Raw genomic sequence first — 24,453 nt, 5'->3', positions numbered from 1 at the left:
GCTAACCTGTACACAAACTTATTTTTTATATTCCTGGGGAGAGGCAGTAGCCAATGGCCCTTTATCTTCTACATTTTTGTCATCTTCATCTTAAGTCTGGCAACAGCAGTAAGGACTAAGGCTTGGATCCAGACTGTGACTCCCAATGAATGGAAGGGCTCCTTCAGTCCATAGAAGGCTTTTGATCCAGCAGAGGAATCCTGCTGTCTGACCAGGGAAGGTGTTTTTCTTGATTGCTCCATTCTCCTCTAGTCTCCTGTGCTCTCCTAAAGCCTCCACAGTCCTCAGGCACAGTGTGGGAAGTTGCACTGGGGGCTGCAGGGGGATGGGTCAATTAGCAAAAATGGCCTCCCCCACCATTTCTGCTGGCAAGAGCATCTTTAGGAGAACTCCACTCAGGGGGTGCTCCTGCTGGTGGAAACAAAGTCTGGATCCAACCCAAAGAGTTTGTTAGTAGTCATGAGGAAGTTAAAATGACAACCTGCTCTGACAATATTACGCTGAGTCTAACAGAGCCAGTGTGCTCAATTTAAAGTCTTATCTATAAAACAGAAATAACAGGGTATAAAATTAGAAAATTGAGGTTATAGGATTCCATTTTAACAATCAGCAAAAAACATGTATAAAGAAACTATCTGGCAATCAATGGTCTAATAAACCTATAAGAGTTGTTGGTATTTTTCTGTCCTCCATCTTGAATTATCTCATAGAAATTAATTTGACACCAGTAATTAATTACTAAGATGCAATTGGAGCATCAGACTTGAAAAAAAATCCTTCAAAGCTTAATGGGTAGGTAAAATATAATTAGTCAAAATACATGTCTACTAGGGAAAAAAAGAAGTGATATTTCTAAACCATAAAGGTTCCCAAGTAGCACAGGTTCAGGCTTCAGCTGAATTGATAATTTGTTTGATTTGATTTAAAATGATTTTAGGCCACCTTTAAGAGTAGAACACTTTAAGGATAAAACAAAGAAGTGACCCAACTTGATTTGTTAATAAACAAGGAGATAGTATAGGATCTGCCTTAAATACCATCCATGATCAAGTTGTGGATGATGGTAACTAGAATCAAGCTATGTTAACCAGATCAAAAGACTTAATAGAGGATAATACAGAACTCTCTTATAATGAAATAGTAAATGCAAGCCAAATTAGATGGTTTTTTTCAATATCTTCAAGTGAGACCTTGGGCTCAGAGGCTAAGAGGAAGAGAACTACAAAAGGAAATTGTGTCTGAATTTTTGTTAGCAAGACCAAGTAAAGGTATGTCATCTAGATTGTACCAAATCTTGAGTGAGTTAGTTATAGGAAAGTAACATAGGATTGGATCCAGACTTGGGGTGGTTCCAGATGGAGGGGTTCTAGCACTAATAATCTGAAGGCGTTGTGTAGCTATTCCATTGTTCCTTACTTAGAGCTTCTCTACATGAGCAATTTATTGCACATTCGTGATTGGTCACTTATGGAAGTTAGTGAGTCCTTTACACATTGTCAGCCTCCAGGACATCTCCCACACTTTCCCCTGTTTATTCTGCTTTCAAAAAGATCAGAGATACCATGAAAAGGGACGTTATTCCAATCTATCGGCTGTGTGAAATGCTGGTATAATGACAGCACCATGTAGTGGCTGTAAATTGAAACACACAGAAACATATAGAACTTGCCGAGGAAGGACTTGCCTTGATTCAAACCATGTGGCCACCATGTAAAGGAGCCCATCGTAATCCCGCAAAGAAACCAAAAGCAGAAAGCCCCGGTAAGGATGTGGGTTTTTTGCTTAATGTAGAGAAGCTCTTAATGGATTTTCCACAGTAAGAAAAAAGATAGAAGAAGTGGTGGGAAAGCATGGGAGAGCTATGAGTAGAAGACAATGATATCTAGATACTCTGTAAAATTTTGTGAATGAGACAGGGTGATAACAGGACGAAAGCTTCACCTGGAAGGGCACTTTAGAGTACAGCCATTGAAATAATTCCTAATTCTCATTAATTTTAGTGGGCCTATTCTAAGTATGACTAAGCCTGGATCCAACTCAGTTCTTATTTAAAATGGAATCAAGATCTGAATGAGAAAATTAGTGATGAAATTTGAAAATTTCAAATTTCTTTGGAAAGTAGAAATGAAATTATCACTATACATAAGTTTGATCAAAAAATACTTCAAAATTATTGTATGGTGGCACCTAACGCTGAGGCTAAAGAAAGTGTTAGTGATGTAATTTTAAGAGAGCAGATCTAATGCACCTATGGTGGGGAAGTCCTAAAAATCCAAGAAATGTATAATCACATGTTGGATAAAGGCATTATTTTATCACCAATGCTATTTAACATCTATATGAAGCCATTGGGGGCTGTCATTAGGGGATATGGAGCAAGGTGCCATCGGTACGCTGATGACACCCAGCTCTATTTCTTTGTAACATCTGAATCAGGGAAGGCTCTGCAGGCCTTGGACCAGTGTGTGGATGCACTGGTGGGCTGGATGAGGGCCAATAAACTGAGTCTGAATCCTGGCAAGATGAAGGCTCTGTGGGTGAGTGGTTCCCATGTCTGGGAACTGGATCAGTTGTCTGGTCCAGATGGTGTTACACTTCCCCTGAAGGAGCAGGTGCATAGTCTGGGGGTGCTCACTGATCCAACACTATCACTGGAGGCACAGGTATCTTTGACAGCTAGGAGTGACTTTTACTAGCTCCAGCAGGTAAGAGACATTCAGCTGTTCCTGGACGGGGAAAGCTTGACCACTGCGGTCCATGCATTGGTAACATCAAAATTGGATTACTGCCATGCGCTTTATGTGGGGCTGCCCTTGAAGTTGGTCCAGAAGCTGCAGTTGGCGCAGAATGCCACAGCGAGGCTGGTAACGGGAGCAGCTTATCACCAGCATATTACACCTATGGTGAGGGAACTGCACTGGCTGCCTATATGCTGCTGGGTCAGGTTTAAGGTTTCGGTACTTGCTTACAAAGCCCTCAACAATCAGGAGCAGGATACTTAAGTGATTGCCTGACCCGCCTATCTGCCTGGTCAGTTGCTGTGCTCATCAAGAAGTGTTCTGCTGGTAGTGCCCAAGGATTCAGAGTTCTGGTCCGTGATGGCTTGGAATTAGGGCACTTAGTATCCTAGCACCCACTCTCTGGAACTCTTTTCCACGACAGATTAGAAAGGCGCTAACCCTTTCTGGGGGTTTGGTGCCTACTGAAAACAAGCATTCCCAGGAAAGTGATACCTTCCGTAAACAGTAATAATATGCAGTATTTAATCATGATTTTATACTGTATTTTTGTACAGTGCTTAGAAATTCCTTTTAAGGTGATTCATAAATAAATAAGATTAAATTGATGGTTGCTGTGTCAGTACCATGTGAACCGGTATGATTTTAGGATATAATGTTTCACTTATTAATGGCAGGCAAAATCTTGTGCAGTGCTGTTGGGAGTTGCAAACCATCAACACTGAGAAATGTTGGCACAGATTGAAGTGTTTAAACTTTACAAATCATGTCCATTAGAAAAGGAAAAGGGAGATATGTAGGAGAGTTGACTTGTTCTTGGGAATTCTTTGACTATTGGAATAGGTGTAATCAAGTTCAGGTAAGCAGTTGGGTTGATTTATGGAGCTAATTCAGTCATTCAATTATTGAACTAATTATTGAATAAGTTAAAAAGGAATATATCACTTTGAAATCTTAATATTGCTTCATTTTATAGATTTTGTATTTCAGATTATGTTTTAATTTTTTTATTTTAAAAATATATGGTATTATATATTTTATACAATATTTTTGTATGTCACGTATCATTATATGTTACTGTATACTTTTAAAACAATATTGCTGAACCAAGAACTATACTTTGTACATGTGTTGTAGCAGGCATCATCTTAGAAGAAGCGCTTGGCATGCACAATTTTTAAAGTACTTGCATTAAAAATTATATTTTTAAAAAATCTTAGAGTCACCTTTTTAGCAATTCAAAGTGTATTTAATTGATTAAACACTGCAGAACTAATTAAAACAACTCTTTAAACTTGTGACATATGTAACAGTGATTTGGTATAATGTCCCAGATTCTTATTAAACAGATTCCAAGTTCCTTGAGTACAAAATATCATATGATCTATTAGTATATAATCTAGTTCAGAGTTCCACATTTCTACAAAATTTCTAAGCCACTGATGAAAACATGATTGAATGTAAAGTTCATAATGAAGAATTTTGCAAATACCCTGCTAAGTCTTTCTGTACCTTAGGAATGAGATGACACATGCCTGTGCAGATACTGATAATTAAGAACAGGTCGCTTACACTTTCTCTTCCTTCCTTCCTTCCTTCCTTCCTTCCTTCCTTTTTTAGGTCTACCTCGATCCCGTAGTCAAACGTGCCTGCCTGAACTGTTGCGGTTCCTTGGTCAGAATGTACATGCGAGGAAAAACAAGAATGTTGATATTCTCTGGCAAGCTGCTGAGGTATTTATTATTATTATTATTATTATTATTATTATTATTATTATTATTTTGTTAGCTCATTGTAGCAACATTTTAATGGATACATAGCACACTGCCGCTTGCCCCATGTGAAACGGGCAAGCAGCAAATCAAGAAACAGTGTCTGCTTGCATATGCTACCATAGTACCATGCTGCATTTCCTGGGCCAGAGGAACAATGGTGTTATGGCAGCTGCTGCTGTCATTTCTCTTATTGTCTGTCTGTTAAAGCCTGGAGAGAGAGTATGATAGAGTGCTAAAATGCCATAGCTCAGTGTTGCATTCCCCCCACTCAGGAAAAAGCAGCACTGCCAAGTTAATCTTGGCACTGCTCAATCTGTGTAGCAAACTTGGCTACAGATGCACATTTGTTGCTCCTGTCACTGTCTTTGTCATAGCAGCAGTTGCCTGGAATCGCTCAGTGGGCAGTGATGCCATGATGAGCATCATGGGTTGCTAGCACTAATGCTACTGCTGTAGCTAGCTCTCAGCCTTGGCCATACAGGGAGGTGAGTGGCTTAGCCAGGAAGGAGAGGTTGGTGTCCAAGGAATGTGCAGAAGGAGGGGGAGTTGCTTATTTGGAGGACGGGCGGGTTTGCAGCCCTGCTAGCTCCACTGCCCCTTGAAGAGAGCCACCCTTGCCATCTCTTTCCTTCCTAGAGTATATGGCCATGAATTCCCATGGCTGTTAGCAAGACAGAGTCCCCTGTATCCTAGATGACATACTGCTCCTTCAGGAGTGTTTTTTGGCGATAGGATAAGAAATGAAAAACTCCCAGGCAAACTGAACAGTGGTGGATAGCCATTCCCAAAGGTTCATTTGCAACACTGAGACATTGGTAAATGCCACTTTGCTTCTTTTCCGGCTGTAGACCTTTTTAGAAAACCTGACTGAAACAGGTCCACCTAAGAAGCCCATTTCCAGGTCCTCATTCCTCATTGTTTCAAGGTTGACTGTAATTTAATTTCCTTTTTCTCAAACTCTGCCCGCATCCCACATCTAGAGTCCACGTGGTATTCTTTTAATACTTCTGGAGTGGCCATATTCTTTTTCTTGGCATTGCAGTGGAGCTAATAGATAGCATCCTTTTCTAGATTTGCCGCAGACTAAATGGTGTCCGGTTTACAAGTTGTAAAAGTGCCAAGGACAGGACTGCCATGTCGGTGACTCTGGAACAGTGCCTAATATTGCAGCATGAACACGGAATGGCTCCGCAGGTCTTCACCCAGGCCCTGGAGTGCATGAGGAGGTAAGAACTGGTCTGCTCACTGGCCACTTTTTTTTTTCCTAATCCTGGAGCCATGTAAACTGCAGATGGGTGGTTCTCTCCATCTTTGATGGGGATAGTTATATAACAAGTATAACTATCAAGAAAGATAGACCACATGGACTACAGCTGCCTGACACACTTTAGATCTCACTTAATCTTTTTTGACATAGAGTTGCCATATTTATGTCCCTTTTTTTAAGCTCTTCAAGTGAAGAAAATGTTTAGTTTAGTTTTTGTAATAGGTCATTGGATAATAATAGAGACATAAAGAAAAGAATTGCCGGGATGCAGTTTTTGCTGTTCTACCAGTTTGAAAACTTCGCAATTGTGACATTGTCCTGGTTGCCAATTTCCTTAGAAGTGATCTGCATAATTATCTGTTCTACAAAGGATACACATCTGCAGGTTGCACTGGTTTGCTATGCTTACTCCTCAAGCAATACAGTTTGCTCTTTCAGCAAATTGTCTTTATGAATGTTTCATGATACAGCAATCAAAATCCATCACAACCTGTCGGTGTACTGTGGTCATACCAGTTTAACCTGTTTTCTGAAGCAGCAGACATGTTTGCGAAGTTATTTTCTTATTTTTATAAAAAAGAGGAATCTGTTTACTGTTTTTCAATACATTGTTTCAAGCACTGCTGGAAAGCTCCAATTTTACATACCAAAAAAGAAAGGATAAGAAATCCAGTTTTAGTCTTCATCGATGTAGTTTAACACTACTGTGGAGTCCTGTTTTCAACATTCACTCTTGCTGAATGTACCCCACTGTGTGTCTTCTCACCAAATTCTCAAAAGTGTTTAATTCTCTTATCCTTTCTGTATGTTTTTGCTATTTGACCCTTTCTAAATCTTCAGTGTTCTATTTTTAAAAAATGTTTTCTGGTGTCACCTTATTACTTCAGCAAATGTTACTTTCTGAATCCTACACAGAATCTTGTACAGTAGCCACAGAATTCCATAAAGTGGAATTGTCCTGAAGTGCAGCTGATGTATTATTAAACAAGCTGCCTAATTAAAAACATGTTACAACCAAATATGAGAGATAAAATCTGCTCAAATGTATTCCCATTTTAATATTTCATTGTTGTCCTGATAATACTCACTACATTTTTAATAAAGTGGACACAATCCAGTCAAACATTAATCACTTTAGAGTCCAGCTGAGTTCAGCTAGTATTTTTACCCGAGTTCTGGACTTGGAGGGAAATACTATGTCATTTATGCTTTGAGCACTTGGGGAAAAACACTTTAGACATGATGATGATAATGATAAGCAGTAAAAGCAAGTGTTAGGGGCCCAATATAACAAAACTTGAATAAACTAAGTTATATTGTTTTGGTATTCCCTTGTAGTTCAGACACCACATTGTTAACATAAAATTAAAATAAAATGGGGACAAGAGGACACACTTGCCTGTCTCCCTTGTTAGCTTGGATTTGAAGAGAGCTCTGCAATATCCAAAAGTTACTTCTCTTGTTGTATTTTCATTAACACCTCTTACAGAATTGTTATTTAAATACTTTCTAGTTGACGGCTTAGACAATGTTCAAATAAAGTTCATCCACGTCACTGGAAATGAATACTGGAAAGCAATCAAGAAATGTTGCAAATAGTTAATTTTACCTGAGAGACTTATATTTCTATACAGACACCTTGACCCGGTTCTCATTTTTTTGCACATGCAATAGTTTTTGCACATACTTTAGGCTGTCTCTCTTCAGCCTAAACTATGTTGGTGATTATGCAAGCAAAAGCTACCCATGGTAAGATTTGAGGCTGATTTGTAGGTATTTGCTAGCTCAAAAAAGTTAAAATTCCTTAAACATTTAAAGTGGGACAGTGAATAAGGTCAGAATCATGATCCACAATAAAGGATAGACAAAAAACCCTTTTAAACTGGCCATCTATTCTTAGTAGGTGGTATTTTTGGCTTGGAAAGAGGTCAATTTACTTTGCTTAATATGGTGCTTTTTATGTCCTTTGGAAAAGCATTTTTAGAAATAAGCTGCTTTGGGCCCAAGTCATTTTTTATGCTCCTGCATTTGATAACTAGATTAATGAATTACTTCAATTCACCTGCATCGAAGAATTGTTGAAAGGGTCAAATGCTACAATGGTTATTCATGTTCAGTTTTGCTTTTCAGAGCTCCATTTCTTTGCAGCATGTGGAAGCATGGCAGAGCAGCATGGAACATTGCTTGGCCAAATGAGAAAATGAACATGGAAAACCATTCTTGTTCAACCTACATGTATTTATTTTCAGTAGACTACAGTATTCTTTCTTATTTTCTCTTTTTATTCTCTTTCTCTCTCCTTTATTCTGTAATTGCACCTATTATTTTTTAAAATTGGCACACCTCCCTATTCTTTTATCTAACATATTCTTCTTCTGTTGTGGCTTCTTCAAAGTTAATTCCCCCCCTTCTTAATTTGATTGTTTTATTTTGCCTCCTTGGTTCATTCTTATCTTTTGGTACATCCATTGCATGTCTGTGTTTCTTTCGTCCTCTTATTTTCCTTTCTCCCCAAACTTCTTCCTTTTCACAGTATTGGAACACGGGAGGTAGTCACCCAGAAGAACTTGTGTGGCCTGGTGCCCATCCGGGATTTCAGGCTAGATCCCAGTCTTCTCTACTCTATTCCTTTACTAGCTCTAAGCCCCAATTTACTGATTGTGTGGCTGTTTCTGAGCATTGCATACCTGGTGGCCAGATTACGTTGCAAGTGAAGATGAGTTAAGCAAATAAAGCAAAAATCCAATGAAGTGCCAGAATATTTATTGCCACCTGGTACCTATTTGTCAAAAGAATGTCTCATAGCCTTGTCTGCCAAGAATTATGATTATTATGCCTTACAGTTTTATGTTTCTATTGTACTAAGCTTGTAAATACACATCAGATTATTTTATGAAAAGGAATTGTATTGAACGCTTAAACTGTTGTTACGCTTTCAGTGCTTGTAACAGTTACCTCGGTACCTTAGCCGACCTGAAGATTAGTTTCTCTTACCAAATATTTTTCAGGCATCCAAATCCTGAGTCTCTTTCTCTCTCTGTAGATACATACAGTTTTGTTTCACATGTTTCATATATTCCAGAGAAAGGAATTCTGTCTAAAACAAATTTGTATCTTTTTGTATATTCTTAAAAGTGTGTCAGCCTCGCCTTTCATATTTATGTAATATGAGAAAAGTGCGGGGTTGTAACGTATTTATCTGAACAAATATACTTAAGCACCTTTCTATTTTGATTTCCAAGCATTACCTCTGTATTATTATAGGGATCAATCCTTAGAACCATGTACTTGTTCCTTTCTCATAGTTAAATCTGTTGCAACATATTATACCAACTTTTTAAAAGAACTTGAACGGCAATATACTGCATGCAATATACTTTCAGTATATTTATATATCTACTTTTTTATTATATCAAAAAGGGAAGAGTATGTAGAAAGAGTAGCTTACTAATCATCTGTAATTTCATTTAAATATTCAGAAAAAATATTTTTACAGTCTGTGTGTATGCTAATACTGACATCATATGCTATTACTGACATTAACTATTGCCATAAAAGCAGTATTTCAACTCACTGATCAAATATTTGAAAGACGCTAACATACATCAGTGGCTGTTCCCAGAAAATTACCCTAGAACCTCAATGGGCAATGGAGAATTATCAGTCAATTTCTATGATTATTATAGTTATTTCAAATGTGCATATAGCAGCATTCAGACAGCTTTTATAGCTGTAATACTAAATTTATGATTTTGTAGATAAAATAATTGGATATTATTAATATTTCTAAGACTTAAAGAATTTTAAATGTCATGCTCTGTTCTCCATCCCATTTATAGTAATGCGTTGCATCACATTTATTTTGACTGCTGTTATAAGAGGTGGAGCCTTGACTGTTGCTTTTCAGGGAGTGATTTGTATGTTACCAGAGCGGCATGGGAGCTGCTTTCCCTGTAGCTCAATGCTGTGCTGCTCCAGAATATTGGTTGGAAGCAATTATATGGTTACCTCACATGCCAACATCACCTCTTCCCTGGGGGGCAATGACACTGGTGTGGGTGGGGAGCTGCATGAGGCTCATGAGACTGCTTTCAACAGACATTACTGTAATAGTGTGGGGCCCACCTGTGCAGGAGGAGCAGCTGCACTATTCAGGTAATGGTAACAACAGGTCCTCTGACAAATTTATTACAATATAGTGCAGGATTTTTGCCCTAAATCTGAGCATAGTGCTTGCATGACAGCGATCAAACTTATTTCCACATAATGCGTGCTATCCAGAGCCCCATTTCCTTTTCCTGTCTCACAGGAACCTTTGCCTTTGCACTGGAAGTGACCGTTGTATCCACTGATTATTGGTGTATCGCAAATGATTAACGTAAGACAGGTGGGCTAGTAAATTTTGTGGAGTTGTATGCAAAGCTCAGCTTCCCTGCCCTCCTCTTCTGCAGTACTGAAGAAGATAATAGGGTGGCTCCTGTGTAGGCAGAGCTGTGTGTGCACATTAGAGTCCAGAAGAAATCAGGATTGCACAAGATGAGTTTTGATGCCCATCTCGTATAAATATAATATAAAGTACGTTAAGCACACTAAATCAGAAAATACATTCAATACTTTTCTCATGTAAGACTGCTAAATTAGAAAATGTATACAAATTGTTCTCACAGATGTAACACTTTTCATTAGAAAATTTCTGTGCTTTAAAATGGATAGAAGGGGGCACTGAATAGTACAGATGGTTATCTCTGCAGATACAATACTTTGAAGGTTCCAGTACGGTGTCTTCAAAGGACAATAATATCACTTAGCCTTGAAATTAAGCCATATAAAAATGCATATTATAGAATACCAGCTAAGTTAACGAAGTCAGTTAGTCCCACTTGTATAAGAATATGAGCATGATGTTGATTTCAGTATGAGAGAGTTAACAATCTGCTCAGTGCTCCCACTGAAATAACAAAAGCTTTTAAAAGAGTTTCTTTGGTTGGATCTTGCCTTATGCTGATAATGGAATAAATTTTTAGAAATGGAAATCCCAGTGCACCTTGGAAATAAAGCTGCTATAGTTTAACCAGGCGCATGTTAAATGTTGCTATCCCTAATTGTTAAAACATTAATAAATTATGTTGCAGCCATATGTTTGTGTACTCTTATCTTACACTTATACTCTAGCATGAAACCACTTTCATTTCTCTTATCTTCTGTGTTCAAAAGAGCCAAAGGGAAAAAAAGGAAATATATTTTGATGGTCTGAGTTAATTTATATAAATCAAAATGATGTGCTTCCATGTACAGCTGCATTTGAGTGCTCTCAGTTTTATAAAATCTAATGGCCTTTGCAATAGATTTCAGGGTTATTGTATAAAAGTTCAATAGAGTTCAGAACCAGGTGGTAAAAGCCCTGACTGTAGTACTGCCTTTCACAGCAGTAGTGGGCTTTGCCGCAGTGTCCCAGTACAGACATTATACTGCCAGTCTCTTAACTTTAGTTAATGGAGCATGCTGGCCTCCAATTTGTCATGCAAGTTCTTTCTTCCCTTCCTGGTTTTAAGTATGGTTTCCTATTTGTAACATTGCTAACCCAGATTTCCATAGTAACTAGGGGCTGAAGCTGGGTTGCAATCATTGGTGAAGAGAGAACCTGGTTAGCTTTCATTACAGTTAGCACTAGTGCATACATAACAGTACATCATGGCTAAAGCCAGGAAGGGAAGGGAGTGGGAATTTGCACGGAGAGGGGTGGGGACAGCACTGCACAAGCCCACAGTCCACACTTGATTTCCTAGTTTTGGAGATTAGCAGCGCTATTCCTGCAACAGATAAATATGAGGAAAGGTTGCAAACCTAAATGTTGAAAGCTTTTTAGTATATGGTTGATGGCTGTACGAGAAAAAAAGTGTTTTTCAAACAACCTAATAGTATAAAAGTTGGATTGTGATTGTGCTAGTACTAGTTGATTTTTTCGCACAAGTGTACTATTTATGCATCACAAGTTATGCAGTTATTCTTCTAACCTTTAGTAAAGCCTTTACTAAACTGATATGATGGGAATAATTGTTACTGAAAAGCATTTATTTAGAAAATACTATTTTCTTTCAACATTAATAGCAAGTGTCTATGTGTGCAATGGAATGACCTAAAACTTCACAGCGTATATGCCATGAAATACTTGAGAACATTGCAGACATAACTGTACATTGCAATTAGATATACTGCTGCTTTTTAGATTTGCAAGACTAGCAACTAGACATGGCATGTTTCTATTTCATGTGCATCATCGTTTAGTGATTCACTGCTTTTAATATTTGCAATGACAAATTATTCAAGCACTTCATTATAGTTAAAATATTTTGGGTTTTTTGCTTTTGTTTGTTTTTGTTTTTACTGCTGTCATTTTTTTTGTGCTTGTCTTTTTCCCCAGTGAGGGTTGTCGAAGAGAAAATACAATGAAGAATGTTGGCTGTCGCAAGTATGCATTTAATTCTCTGCAGCTGAAGGCTTTCCCCAAGTATTACAGGCCTCCCGAAGGAACTTATGGAAAAGTTGAATCATAAGATTACTGTGTCTTGTAATTAGTTGTTTCATTAAAACATGTGGATACACTCAACTTTAGTATTTGAACTTTGACAACAATATCAGAAACAATTTTTTGTATGTTTCACTAGGTAATTCTGAGCATGTAATTTTATTAAATTGGATTCCATAGGAAAAAGGTTATTTGTTGACCCCTTTAAACATGAAAATGTGATGACTGCTCATGTAACTAGCCATCAGTGTATGTAAGATGCCTGAACATACCATATCACTGATTTCTTACCTATATGCCTAAATAAGACGTATAATTCCTGGATTGTCAAGGATTTTATGAATGATGTTTAGGCAGCTGCTTCACTCATCTTTTTATACTGATTTGATTTGAGATTAAGACTTTCATAATACTTTTAAAACCTCAGAGTTGTAAATAGTAAATACATATGACATGAGGCAGTTTGAGAAGTACAAGAGGCACTGTTACGCAGGAGAAAGTTAAGCTCAGTTTTTAAGACAAGGTAGCACAGTAAATATAAAACAAGGAGCTTAAAATGTTTAACTTTATTAAAACACTATCATCTGGGGAGGGGGGTTGTAATATAAAAGGCCAGGAACTGACACAAGACCCAGTTCTACTTGGTTCAGAAACTGGATTGGATCCATGATCCTGTCACTTACTTAAGAAACGCCTTGTTTCAATACCTTTGAGCAGCCAGAGCTAACAGACAATACTTGTAAAGCCTAAGTAAGAGATAGTTGCACATGAAAAATAGTGTATGAAACTAGTAATACATGCGAGTTATAGGCAGAGGAGCCAAATAGCGATTAAGATATACATTTTTATTGGCATTACAGATCAGATAGGCAAGTGCATTCTCATTTGTGCTTTGAACTGCAAGGGAGGATTGCATAGGACAAGTCACCTGTACATCTACTTCGTTATATGTTTCCAATCCCTGTCAATTTGAACCTCTTCCTGTCAGTTTACTGCACAGTGACATTCAGGAAAAGCCATCATATGCGGAAGGCAGAACTCTAAATCCCTTATTTTCATGCATAGCAGGATCTTATGGAAGCTTATTTGCACAAGACAGCTGTTCCATACATAGAAGGTTCTTCCAACTACCTAAGATGCTTGCTGGATTGAGAATCCGATCCTGTGCAGAATTTAGATGTGCTTTTGCCCACTGAAATCAGTTGTTCCTTAACTTCCTGTCCTTCTCCTTTCAAATACTTCCACTGAAAGTGGCAATCAACTATAAACTAAGGACTCTTACTTTCAGAACACTGTTTTACACACACAAAGTTTCCCCTGACTTTTTATTAATTTTCACCAAGTCAGTAACCATAATTCATTGCTGAGCATGATACCCTGAATTTCAGGTTTGTTCTCGTGTGGTGCAGAGTGGTAGGCAGCAGCATTGCAACCGAAACTCTCCCCATGACCTGAGTTCGATCCCACTGGAAGCCGGGTCTCAGGTAGCTGGCTCAGGTCGACTCAGCCCTCCATCCTTCTGAGGTTGGTAAAATGAGTACCCAGCTTGCTGGGGGAAAGGTAGTCACGACTGGGAAAGGCAATGGCAAACCACCCTGCTATAGTCTGCCATGAAAACGCCAGCATAAGCGGCATCCCTCTAGGGGTCAGTAATGACCCGGTGCTTGCACAGGAGGAACCTTTCCTTTCCTTCCCCCTTCTTTTAACCACATCAATCTTCTCATTATCAAAGTGGTATATAGCAGGAAACAGATTTCCTTGATTTTTTTTTTTTAATGAACATTAGTAATGTGTGTTTTGACCACTAAGGTCTAGAATGCCATTCATCCCAGTCCTGATTAAGGCCCAATTCACATCTTCAACTTGTGTGGTTTTATCACATTGGCTTGGTTTGGACATAGAGCTAAATCTTAGTTTAGTGCTTATGTGAGCAAGCCTTGGGCTTATGCACTCCACCCTCTGCTTCTCTGGCATGGCCTTGAGGAGAAGATTGGAAGCATCCACTTCCCGTTTTTAACTCAGCCTCAGTTTATCATTATGTCCAAAAACAATGACTAGATTAAAAAATGATGATTTATTGGAACAAGTCAGGATCAAACTGTGGTTTCTGATCCTCCTTGTTTCAACAAAACATAGTTTTAAACAAACCAGAACTCCCAATCTGGATGTAACAAGAAACACTGGTTAGTTTAAACCAGGAAGCAGATGCTTCCAATCTCCTCTGCATGGTTGCTTTAGAGGAGGGGAGGGGACTGCATGGGCCTGAGGCTTGCTGCTGATTCATGTAATGCTAAAGCATGGTTTAGTCTTACCTCTGAGCTGGGCCACTGTCTTCAAATGGGAGATATTTGTGAAAAGCCACTATGCATCAAACACACACTTTAGAGAGAGTGACATAAAGTACCTACTTGCAGATTGTGCCAGCTTAAATAAAAATGTGTAAAACATGCTTATGGAAGAGTAGTACACTCCTCTGTTGACCACCAGTATGTGATCAACAGCTCTTTTAAGAGTTCCTGTAAACAATATATATTCTAAAGTGTAAATTAACCATTACTTTTTGAATTGTATCATACCTAATCATCTGTAGAGTTGTTTCATCCCACATATGATAGTCAAAGATTTTCCTTTTCATTCTAAGGCTGTAATCCAAAATAAACTTTTCCACTTTTAAATTAGTGGGGTTTACTTACAAGCATGTTTGGTATCATGGGCCTTCTAATGGGAAATGTGGTTCACTTTTTCTCAACAAAGTAAGAATCTGATACACATGTGACAGTGTGTTTTACTTCTTCCTGCTATTCTTTGCACTTTTAATTTTTTTGAGGTTTTCAGTGTTTCTTCTAGGCCCACAGAAATTTGTTTCACCATTTGCTTTTAGCAGTTTAGCAGCTGTGTTGTTACATGTGCAAATTATGATTTTGCTGAATAAGTTTTTTATTACTATTTCAACTGTTTTTGCAGTTTCAGAGTTAAGAACCCTGTAACATGTTTAATCTCAGAACTGTGCACCAAATGTAAAATTGTGTAGACTATGTAAAAATTGTATTATTGGAAAAAAATCCAATAATTTAGCAGACAACTTTTTGATCAATGTTAAACCTGTATTACTTTTTATTTATTCTCTGTTCACCATCTTATTTTTTATACATATCTTTAATCATGTACTTAAACACTTAACTTATTATACTTCAGCTTTTAAATACTATTTTGGAGGGAAGGACTATGAAGTTATTACAGAAGTTTGCATTCATTTAAATGGTCTGATCTGAAGACATTTTGCAAGCAATAAGTGTTTAGGATTGAGTTTACAGACTGTTGCCAGCATGACATCACATGGTACATCATTCTTGGCCCGTTTCGACCATCTTTTGCAGTCCTGGGGGCTTCCACCCGTTACAAGTGTTTCTGTATTCTTTTAATGGGAAAGGGAAGATCTGCACATGCAAACAGATGCATGCAGAGCTGCATTTTCCATAGAAATGAATATGAAACCCATCTGCTTAGGCCAGACTGGAGGGAATAAATGTTTATGATCAGTTTTTTAGTTTTATCCCCTCTAAATTATAGTGAGTCTATTTTACGTTCCTACTTGAATTACACTACTAAAAACTGCTTGTTTTTATAAATTTGCATTCACTTCAGGGAGGCTTTGCTAACAGAAGTGTACATGTTGCATTGCAGTACTTCTCTAAATAATTTCCAAACTCATGTGCGTGCTCCCCCCCCCCCCATTTTAGAGTGTCAGAACACCAGGTTATAATACTGCATTAAATGTAGGGAAGAGATGTGATATTCTTATTTCATTCTTTTGGCTGCTTGCCATGTGTAGATCAACCTTGTCCGGCTAATATTTTATATAGACAACTTCACATACACATAGGGTTCCATGAAGGACAGACTGAATAGAGCTTGATCAAAAATGGGAAACTGTGAAACCATAAATGCATATAGGAAACTTCATATGAGTAGATTTTTTTAAATGTTTTGTTTTTGCACAGAAAAGGCATTCTTAAGGTTTACGATAACATGACGTTCAAGCTAATGTTATTTTCGAGTACATTCTAAAAAATAAAACATGCTAGAGGGGTACGAAAGAAACTGCTGCCAAATACGTTCTATGTATGTTCTGTGAAAGCACCCACAGCACAGTTGCCTTTGGGTTTCATTTTTGTATCTAGAGCTATGGTAAAATAGAGCACAGTTTTGTCCCAACACAGTTGTATTTGCCAAGCTTTGTGCATTGAAATTTTATTATTTATTTGTTTGGGGGCAGTATTAATATACCATAAACGTATGGTTACTGTTTTATATAGTCTTTATTCATCCAATCCATGTATGCTGTAAATGTGCTAGTCTTTAGGGATAAAATAATAATAAAGAACTGACAAGAATGTTGAGATGACTATTTTTTATAAAAAAAAAAAAATAAAAATACTACAAAAGATGTGACTTTTCAAGGATTTCGGCCCTACATTTGGTTATGCTTTCTAGTTTTACCTACTAGATTCTAGTAGCTGGAGATTACACAAAAAAGCAAAGGTAGCCATGTTGACCATAAGAACATTTCTAAACTCCATGTTGGAATACCTTTATTAGGCCAACCAAAAGATCAGGAAAAATTGTGCAAGCTTTTGAGACCCCCAGATCTCCTCTTCAGGCAAGATGTTATAAAAGACAAATTGTGTGTGTGGGGGGGGGGGGGGAGCGAGGGAAGGGGAAAGGTGACTTGACTAGCTTACCTTTGCTTTTTTGTGAGACTTGGATAATACCTTTTCTAGCAGTTGTACAGCAGGGCTCTACAATGATTTTATACCACCAGAAGCTGGGACTTCATTCTCTGAGGGTTCATCCCCTCTAACTCCTGGGTATCGCTACCCAATTTGGCTTTCATTTACTTTTATTGCCTAGAGCAGCATCTAAAATTCTCTCCTGCTTTATTAATATAAAGACTACCTAATTTATCTCTGTGGTCCACCAGCACAAGGAGTCTGTGTGCTTGGACCAGGATAGAAAACACTTCTGAGAATAGCTGGACCCCAAAGTGGTGGATCCAACATCCACCCTGCTTCTTCCTAGCGGAATCAGGGACAGCATAACCTTCCTTTAACCACCACATGACCTACTGTCCTGCACTCTTCCTACCACACTACACCTTGGGATTAGTCTGAACTTGCATACAATGTAATTTCAGTATCTATTCACTTCCCCCACCCCAATCCAATCCCGCCCTCCTTTTATAACATCTTGCCTGGAGATCATGAAAGCCTGCACAATTTTTTTGTGATCTTTTTGTTGTTTAATTCCTAATAAAGGAATTAAATCTGAGATTGTTTTTGGTCTTTTAAATTGTTCTTTATCAAACATATTTGTTGCTATTGGTAAAGGTGGTCCTAATATTGTGCTCTCATGTGAACAAGAGAACCTACACATTTCATATCTTATTTTTATCAGTGCAGATTGAGTCAAATTCTTCTAGGGTTTACAATGAATATAAGCTAATTATTTTGTTCATTTACAATATTTATAGGCTGCCCAATCAGCTCGTCTTAATTGCCAATGGACAGGGATGACGGTAATTGTAGTCCTGTGAGGGCCAGAGGCTCCCCATTACTGAGATTTAAGATATAAGGATTAGGATTCATAGATATGCACAGCTCATTCCAGGCTTTGAGATTTGTGTTTCTCAAAACAGCATCCCCTCCCTTGCCCCATGCCAAGTGGCAAGCTACATTTGAAACTAAGGGGACTTTCAACAGTATTTTGTGGTATGACACAAGTGTCTGCTTTTCAAGGGGGGGAGTGAAAAATCCAACTGGGATTACTGAAGCCCTTGGTCCTGCATAAAGTAGTAATATTTATTTAGTGCTGTGTGCTGGTGCTTTAGAGTACAAAAGGTCAGATCCCTGTCCCAAGGAGTTTACAATCTAAAGTTCGACACAGGGAAAATGGAGGAAGCGTTTGGAAGTGGAAGCAATGTAGAAAGGGAAACCGCATGTGATTGCTTCAGTTACGTGCACTTACACTTGGTTATGGGCTCAGTTACACTAGGGCATGGGAGCTAGGGGGCTGAGCCAAAGGCTTCATGGGAAAAAGTGGCTTTTGAGGAGGAATTTGAAGGAAAAGAGGCAGCATCACGGGTGTTTCTGGAAGGCTGTTCCAAGCATGCAGAACAGCAAGGGCAGAATCTTTTAAGGGAGTAAGAGTGCTTTAGATGGCTGGCGGTGGGGGGGAGCTAAGGCCACAGGCAAGAATGTATCAGGATATAAGAGCAAAGTGATAAGGGAGACGAGAGCCCTGAAGGTAAGAATCAGGAAATTGTGCTGCATCTAGCAGACAGAAAGCCAAAGCAGGGATTTAAGAGGGGTGTCACATGACTGGAACAATGAGAGGTGAATGATCTCAGCAGGAGAGTGCCAGATGGACACGAGGCAACCAAGATAAGACAATGGAAGGCTAGAGAGGAAAAGATTGTGGTAGTCTAGGCAAAAGATGGCATGGGGTAGAACAAGAACTTTTGCTAAAGGCAGAGAAGAAGGGCTATAGCTTTTCAAGGCTGTAAAGCAGCATGATTTGGTGACAGACTGAATATGGACAGCAGGAAGAGCTGAACATCAAGCCCAAACAATGTACCTGTTCAGCAGAGTGGATGATGGTGATGTCAGTGGGTAAGTATGTATAAAGAGGGGGGCTTGGGAGGATTGATGAGAAGTTTGCTCCCAATTATAGAATCTGAGATGATGACTCGTGCAAGCAGATATACCAGAGGGGCAGTTGAAGATGTGGGATTGGAGGGAGGGTAGAAAAATAGTTGGATGCTTGGACGTTATGAGGTCACCCCAGGGACAGTGTGGAGAGAGAAGAACAGAGGGGGAAAAGAACAGATCTCTGGCGAACTGCAGCACAGGAACAGCCTCTCCCTATGGATACACTGAAAGAACTAGACAGGTAGCTCTTACCAGATTTTTCTGTTGCAGAATCTCATTTGTCATGGCATTATTCTCTGTCCTTTTGAACCTATGATTCTCAAAGCTTGAGTTGAAGATAATGCCAAGGCTACGTACCCGTTCAACAGGATGGATGGTGGTGATGTCAATGGATAAGGAGAGGAGGGATATAGAGAGACAGATACCAGATACACGAGAGAGAGAGAGAGAGAGAGAGAGAGAGAGAGAGAGAGAGAGATGGACTGTTAAATGCTATGCAGAACGACTCGCCTTTACTGATTTCCAAGCACTAGAATGTAGCCAACTATGAGAACTGTCTCCCTTGTGCTAGTAAACTTTGGCTGATGAAGTTGCTATGATCTAATGGGACAACCACCCCCTTGATTGTCATGAGCTTTTTGTTTCCTTGGCATGTTTCAATTGTGGAAGTGTAAAAAGGCTATGAGATTATATATTCCTGTTTCATTTTTTTTTCTTTTGGTTTCTGTTCCCTCTCACCTAAGATGAAAGCAAATACATTTAGCTGAAAGGTGAAACATACTTGTTTTATGGAAGTGAGAGCCATTTAGGGCGCAATCCTAACTAGATAGGTCTATAGGAATTCAATCTACCTCTCCAGGCTTCCTACTCATTCGAGTGCAGATCTTGAGTGTTTGTACCTTGTGTTGGGAACCCGGGACAGATTAGGGATTCTGTTGGTGTACTGCCCACCCCGCTGCCCATCAGACTCCCTGCCTGAGCTGACGGAGGTGGTCTCAGACTTGGTGTTGAGGACCCCTAGGATGATGGTCCTGGGGGATCTCAACTTCCATGCCGAGGCCGCTGTATCCAGGGCGGCTCAGGACTTCATGGCCGCCATGACAACCATGGGGCTGTCCCAACATGTCATCGGCCCAACACATATAAAAGGACACACGCTTGATCTGGTTTTCTCGACTGGGCAGGAGGATGGTGATCTGAAAGTGGAGGAATTAACATCTGTCCCTTTGTCATGGTCAGATCACTTCCTGCTGAGGTTTAGACTCCTGGCGGCCTTTCCCCTCTGCAAGGGTGGGGGACCTATTAAAATGGTCCGCCCCCGGAGATTAATGGATTCCGATGGATTCCAGAGGGCTCTGGGGGATTTTCCTGCTGGTATGGCTGGTGCTCCTGTCGAAGCCCAGGTCGCTCTGTGGAATGCAGAGATGACTCGGGCGGTTGACACGATCGCGCCCAAGCGCCCTCTCCCTCTTAGCAGAGCCCGGCCAGCTCCTTGGTATACACCTGAGCTGAGGGCAATGAAGCAAGAGGGGAGACGGCTAGAACGCAGGTGGAGGAAAACTCGTGCTGAGTCTGACCGAACACAGGTAAGAGCCCACTATCGAGCCTACTCTGTGGCGGTGAGGGTGGCAAAGAGACAGTTCTTTTCCACCAGCATTGCATCTTCTCAGTGTCGTCCAGCGGAGCTTTTCCAAGTGCTTCATGGCCTGTTACATTCTGGGCCAGGGAGAGAGACGGTGGAACCCTCGGTAGCACGCTGTGACAAGTTTGCACAGCACTTTGAGGATAAAGTCGCTCAGATTCGTCATGAATTGGACACCACCATTAATGCAGTTCCATTGGTAGAGGCGTTCAGAGCACCGTCTGGTCCAGTTTTATTGCATGAGTTTCAGTTACTGAGGCCTGAGGATGCGGACAAGGTGCTTGGCCAAGTCCAATCGACCACTTGTGTGCTTGACCCTTGCCCTTCATGGCTTATTAAATCAAACAAGGAGGGGTTGTCCGGCTGGGTCCAGGAGGTTGTAAATTCTTCCTTGAGAGAGGGAGTAGTGCCGGCCGCTTTAAAAGAGGCAGTAATTAGACCACTCCTGAAAAAGCCTAACCTGGACCCAGAGGATGTTAACAATTATAGGCCAGTGGCCAACATCCCCTTCCTGGGCAAGGTGCTTGAGCGGGTGGTTGTAGGACAGCTCCAGGCACTGTTGAATGAAACGGATTATCTAGATCCATTTCAATCAGGCTTCAGGCCTGGTTTTGGAACGGAAACTGCCTTGGTCGCCCTGTGGAATGACCTCTGCCGGGAGAGGGACAGGGGGAGTGCGACTCTGTTGATTCTCCTGGACCTCTCAGCGGCTTTCGATACCATCGACCATGGTATCCTTCTGGATAGGTTGTCTGGGTTAGGAGTTGGAGGCACTGCACTACAGTGGTCTCGCTCCTACTTGGATGGCCGATTCCAGAAGGTGTTGCTGGGGGATTATTGCTCTGTGCCATGGCAATTGTGCCATGGGGTTCCACAGGGCTCTATTTTATCCCCCATGCTGTTTAACATCGACATGAAACCGCTGGGGGAGGTTATCCGGAGGTGTGGGCTGAGGTGCCATCAATATGCGGATGACACCCAGCTCTACCTCTCTTTCTCATCAAAACCAGGTGAGGCAGTGGCTGTTCTGAATCAGTGCCTGGGCACGGTAATGGACTGGATGAGGGCTAATAAACTGAAACTCAATCCAGACAAGACGGAGGTACTGTTAGTGGGTGGTTTGTCTGCCCGGCTAGGTGATATTCAACCTGTTCTGGAGGGGGTTGCACTCCCCCTAAAGGATCAGGTTCGTAGTTTGGGGGTGCTCTTGGATCCAGAACTGTCACTTGAGGCACAGGTGAACTCAGTGGCACGGAGCACTTTTTATCAGCTTAGGCTGGTATACCAACTACGCCCTTATCTGGACAGAGATAGTGTAGCTACAGCTATCCATGCTCTGATAACTTCTCGTCTGGATTACTGCAATGCATTATACGTGGGGCTGCCTTTGAAAACAGTCCGGAAACTTCAGCTGGTCTAAAATAGGGCAGCAAGATTGTTAACGGGGACTGGCCTGCGAGCTCATATTACGCCAGTACTTTTCCAGCTGCACTGGCTGCCAGTCCATTTCCGGGCCCGATTCAAAGTGCTGGTGTTAACATTCAAAGCCCTTAACGGCTTGGGGCCAGGTTACCTGAAGGATCGCCTCCTCCCATATGTGCCTGCCCAGACCTTAAGATCATCATCAGCGGCCCTTCTCCGTGAGCCCCTGCCAAAGGAAGTGAGGTGGGTGGCTACTAGGAGGAGGGCTTTTTCTGCTGTGGCACCCCGGCTCTGGAATGAGCTCCCTAGTGAGGTTCGCCTGGCGCCTACATTGTATTCCTTTCGGCGCCAGGTGAAGACCTTTTTATTTTCCCAGGCATTTTAGCTTTCTAAATTTTTATCTTTGCTGTTTTAAATCTGTATTTTAAACTCCTGCACTGCTGCTAGGTTTTATTGTGGTTGTATTGTTATATTGTGGTTTTAATGTTCTATATATTTTAAATTGTTTTATTGTGTGTTGTTTGGTTTTAATTTTTGTGAACCGCCCAGAGAGCTTCGGCTATTGGGCGGTATAGAAATGAATGAATGAATGAAATATAGATATAGATATAAATATAAATATAGATATAAATATAGATAGATAGATAGATAGATAGATAGATAGATAGATAGACGGCCGCCTCTGACCTCAGAGGCGACCACCTATCCAAAGCAAGGCAGGAGAGGCACGGAGTGATCGTTCCCCCCGCGCCTCTCCTGCCTTGCTATTTTTTTTGCTAGACAGCCGGTTTCAGCTGTCTAGTGCCGGGGGGTTCAACCGGGAGAGGAAGCTGCCGTACGACACATTGGATGTGTTGTACGCGCAGCTCTGCTCTCCCCGCCCCGGAACGCCACCCAGCCCCACCCCTTTTCAGTTGCTCTGCGTTCCTCTTGTGAGCGCCGAGGATGGGCTTCTCCGCGCCACCTTGGAGGCAGCGCAGACGAGAGGGGCAGTCAGTTTTCCAGCTACCAACCTCGGAGCGTGGGCTCCAAGGTTGGTTCCTGGAAATGAGCATATCCTATGGCCTGCTAGACAGTGTCTAGCAGGCCATAGGATTGTTCTCTCCAATACTTTTTTCCCTTGGATTTTTATGGTGTTTTGCTTTCACTGCATTTCAGTGAAATAAAAGGAGATCCATTGACGGATCTTCCATATAACATGTAGTCTGGCCCTAAGAGTGTTGATTTTTATTTATTTTCAGTTCTTCTGTCCGATTGTTGGGGACTCCTGCTGTAAACATTCTATTACGCCAGCAGTAAATTGGGTAAATATTAACATTGTTACAAAACATGTAAGTTAATATTTACTCAATTACACTTGTTATAAAATGTGTTAGTTCAGTGGGCTGGAAGACAGCAGTCAGACACCAGAACATAACAGGTAAGAACAGTTGTGAGGGGAAAAATAACTGGCAGTGCTGAGTAGGGAAGGGGAAGAAATGGTATTACTTTTTGCAAAATGTTTGACTGTAGCACACTGCCATACATAGGATATGTTGTCTAATTGTGCATCTCCAAGAATTTGCAAGCTAACACTGTCTGTCAAAGCTCCAGAGTAGGATTTTTTGTTTTACTTGACCTTTGATACTGTAAGAGTATAATGCAAAGAAAGAGTACCAGTTAATACAGCCTTCCTCACCCTGGTGCCCTCCAGATTACAACTCTCAACATTCCTGACCATTGGCGATGCTGGCTGAGGCTGATGGAAGTTGAAGCCAGAAACATTTGGAAGGTGCCAGGTTGGGGCAGGCTGTGTTAATACATCTACAAGAAACTGTGGATTACATAAACAATAAGCTCCTGGTAGTGTTTTGACCTATTTAAAGCATTTTTACCCTGCTTTTTAGCAGGAAAACATCTTGGAATGGCTGTCAGATCACTTAAAAAAAAAAAAGTCCCTGCCCTCAGGCTTACAGTCTAAAAGGCACCATGCAAAAAGCAAAAAAGGGATGGGATAAGAAGAAAAACTCAGTGGGTTCAAAAACAGGCCACAGCTTGCCTCCGAGAAATAGCCTGGTAACCCAACTATCCTTGAAGTGGTTGCAATGCATCCAGAAGTTGCTGGCCTTTATCTTCTGGGGCCTTGCTGGAATCTACCAGTGCTTGTCACTTCTGCCACAGCAACTAAAGTTTAGGGTGAGGGGCAGATACATACATACAGCAGATGGTCCTGCTGCTCTTCCTCACAGGGCAGTTTGTTCTGAAATATTCTGTGAAAGGGGAGGAGGACTGTACACCAGCAGGTGAAGGTAGCAGTGAGTGGAGATGATAAAGATGGCAAGTTCACCTTGCTGCCTGATGCTTCTCTACTACACAGAGCAGAAAGATAATTGGGGA

General features: G+C 40.6%; 2 protein-coding genes and 1 long non-coding RNA gene across 7 annotated transcripts in view; 2 read left to right on the top strand and 1 right to left on the bottom strand.

Moving 5' to 3' along the window:
- The window catches only part of INPP4A (inositol polyphosphate-4-phosphatase type I A), a 121,262-nt gene extending 104,507 nt beyond the window's left edge, over nt 1-16,755 (top strand). For 4 of the 5 annotated variants that reach the window (XM_084844357.1, XM_084844358.1, XM_084844356.1 and 1 more), the window contains 3 exons: nt 4,359-4,471; nt 5,585-5,739; nt 12,202-16,755. In XM_084844357.1, the coding sequence (XP_084700483.1) occupies nt 4,359-4,471; nt 5,585-5,739; nt 12,202-12,334 (401 nt within the window). In that variant the 3' untranslated portion in view covers nt 12,335-16,755. Of the gene's footprint in view, nt 1-1,184; nt 1,407-4,358; nt 4,472-5,584; nt 5,740-12,201 lie in introns of those variants that run through there. The other variant, XM_084844359.1, reaches the window with a different exon arrangement.
- LOC146350158 (uncharacterized) overlaps nt 3,971-24,453 on the bottom strand; it is a 22,781-nt gene continuing 2,298 nt past the window's right edge. The window contains exons 2-3 of the long non-coding RNA XR_014789196.1: nt 7,180-7,348; nt 3,971-4,408 (exon numbers count right to left, since the gene is read on the bottom strand). This is a non-coding gene — a long non-coding RNA (uncharacterized LOC146350158). The remainder of the gene's footprint in view (nt 4,409-7,179; nt 7,349-24,453) is intronic.
- LOC146350157 (inosine-uridine preferring nucleoside hydrolase-like) overlaps nt 23,472-24,453 on the top strand; it is a 17,363-nt gene continuing 16,381 nt past the window's right edge. Inside the window, exon 1 of the mRNA XM_084844369.1 lies at nt 23,472-23,497. The gene's annotated coding sequence lies outside the window, so the exon portion shown is untranslated. The remainder of the gene's footprint in view (nt 23,498-24,453) is intronic.

This window comes from Heloderma suspectum, chromosome 3 (genome assembly GCF_057233095.1).
Source record: "Heloderma suspectum isolate Gila_16-S chromosome 3, 16-S_ref, whole genome shotgun sequence".
NCBI classification, from domain to species: Eukaryota; Metazoa; Chordata; class Lepidosauria; order Squamata; family Helodermatidae; genus Heloderma; species Heloderma suspectum.
Note: the sequence above shows the minus strand (reverse complement) of the source record. Positions and strands in the feature narration are given on the sequence as shown.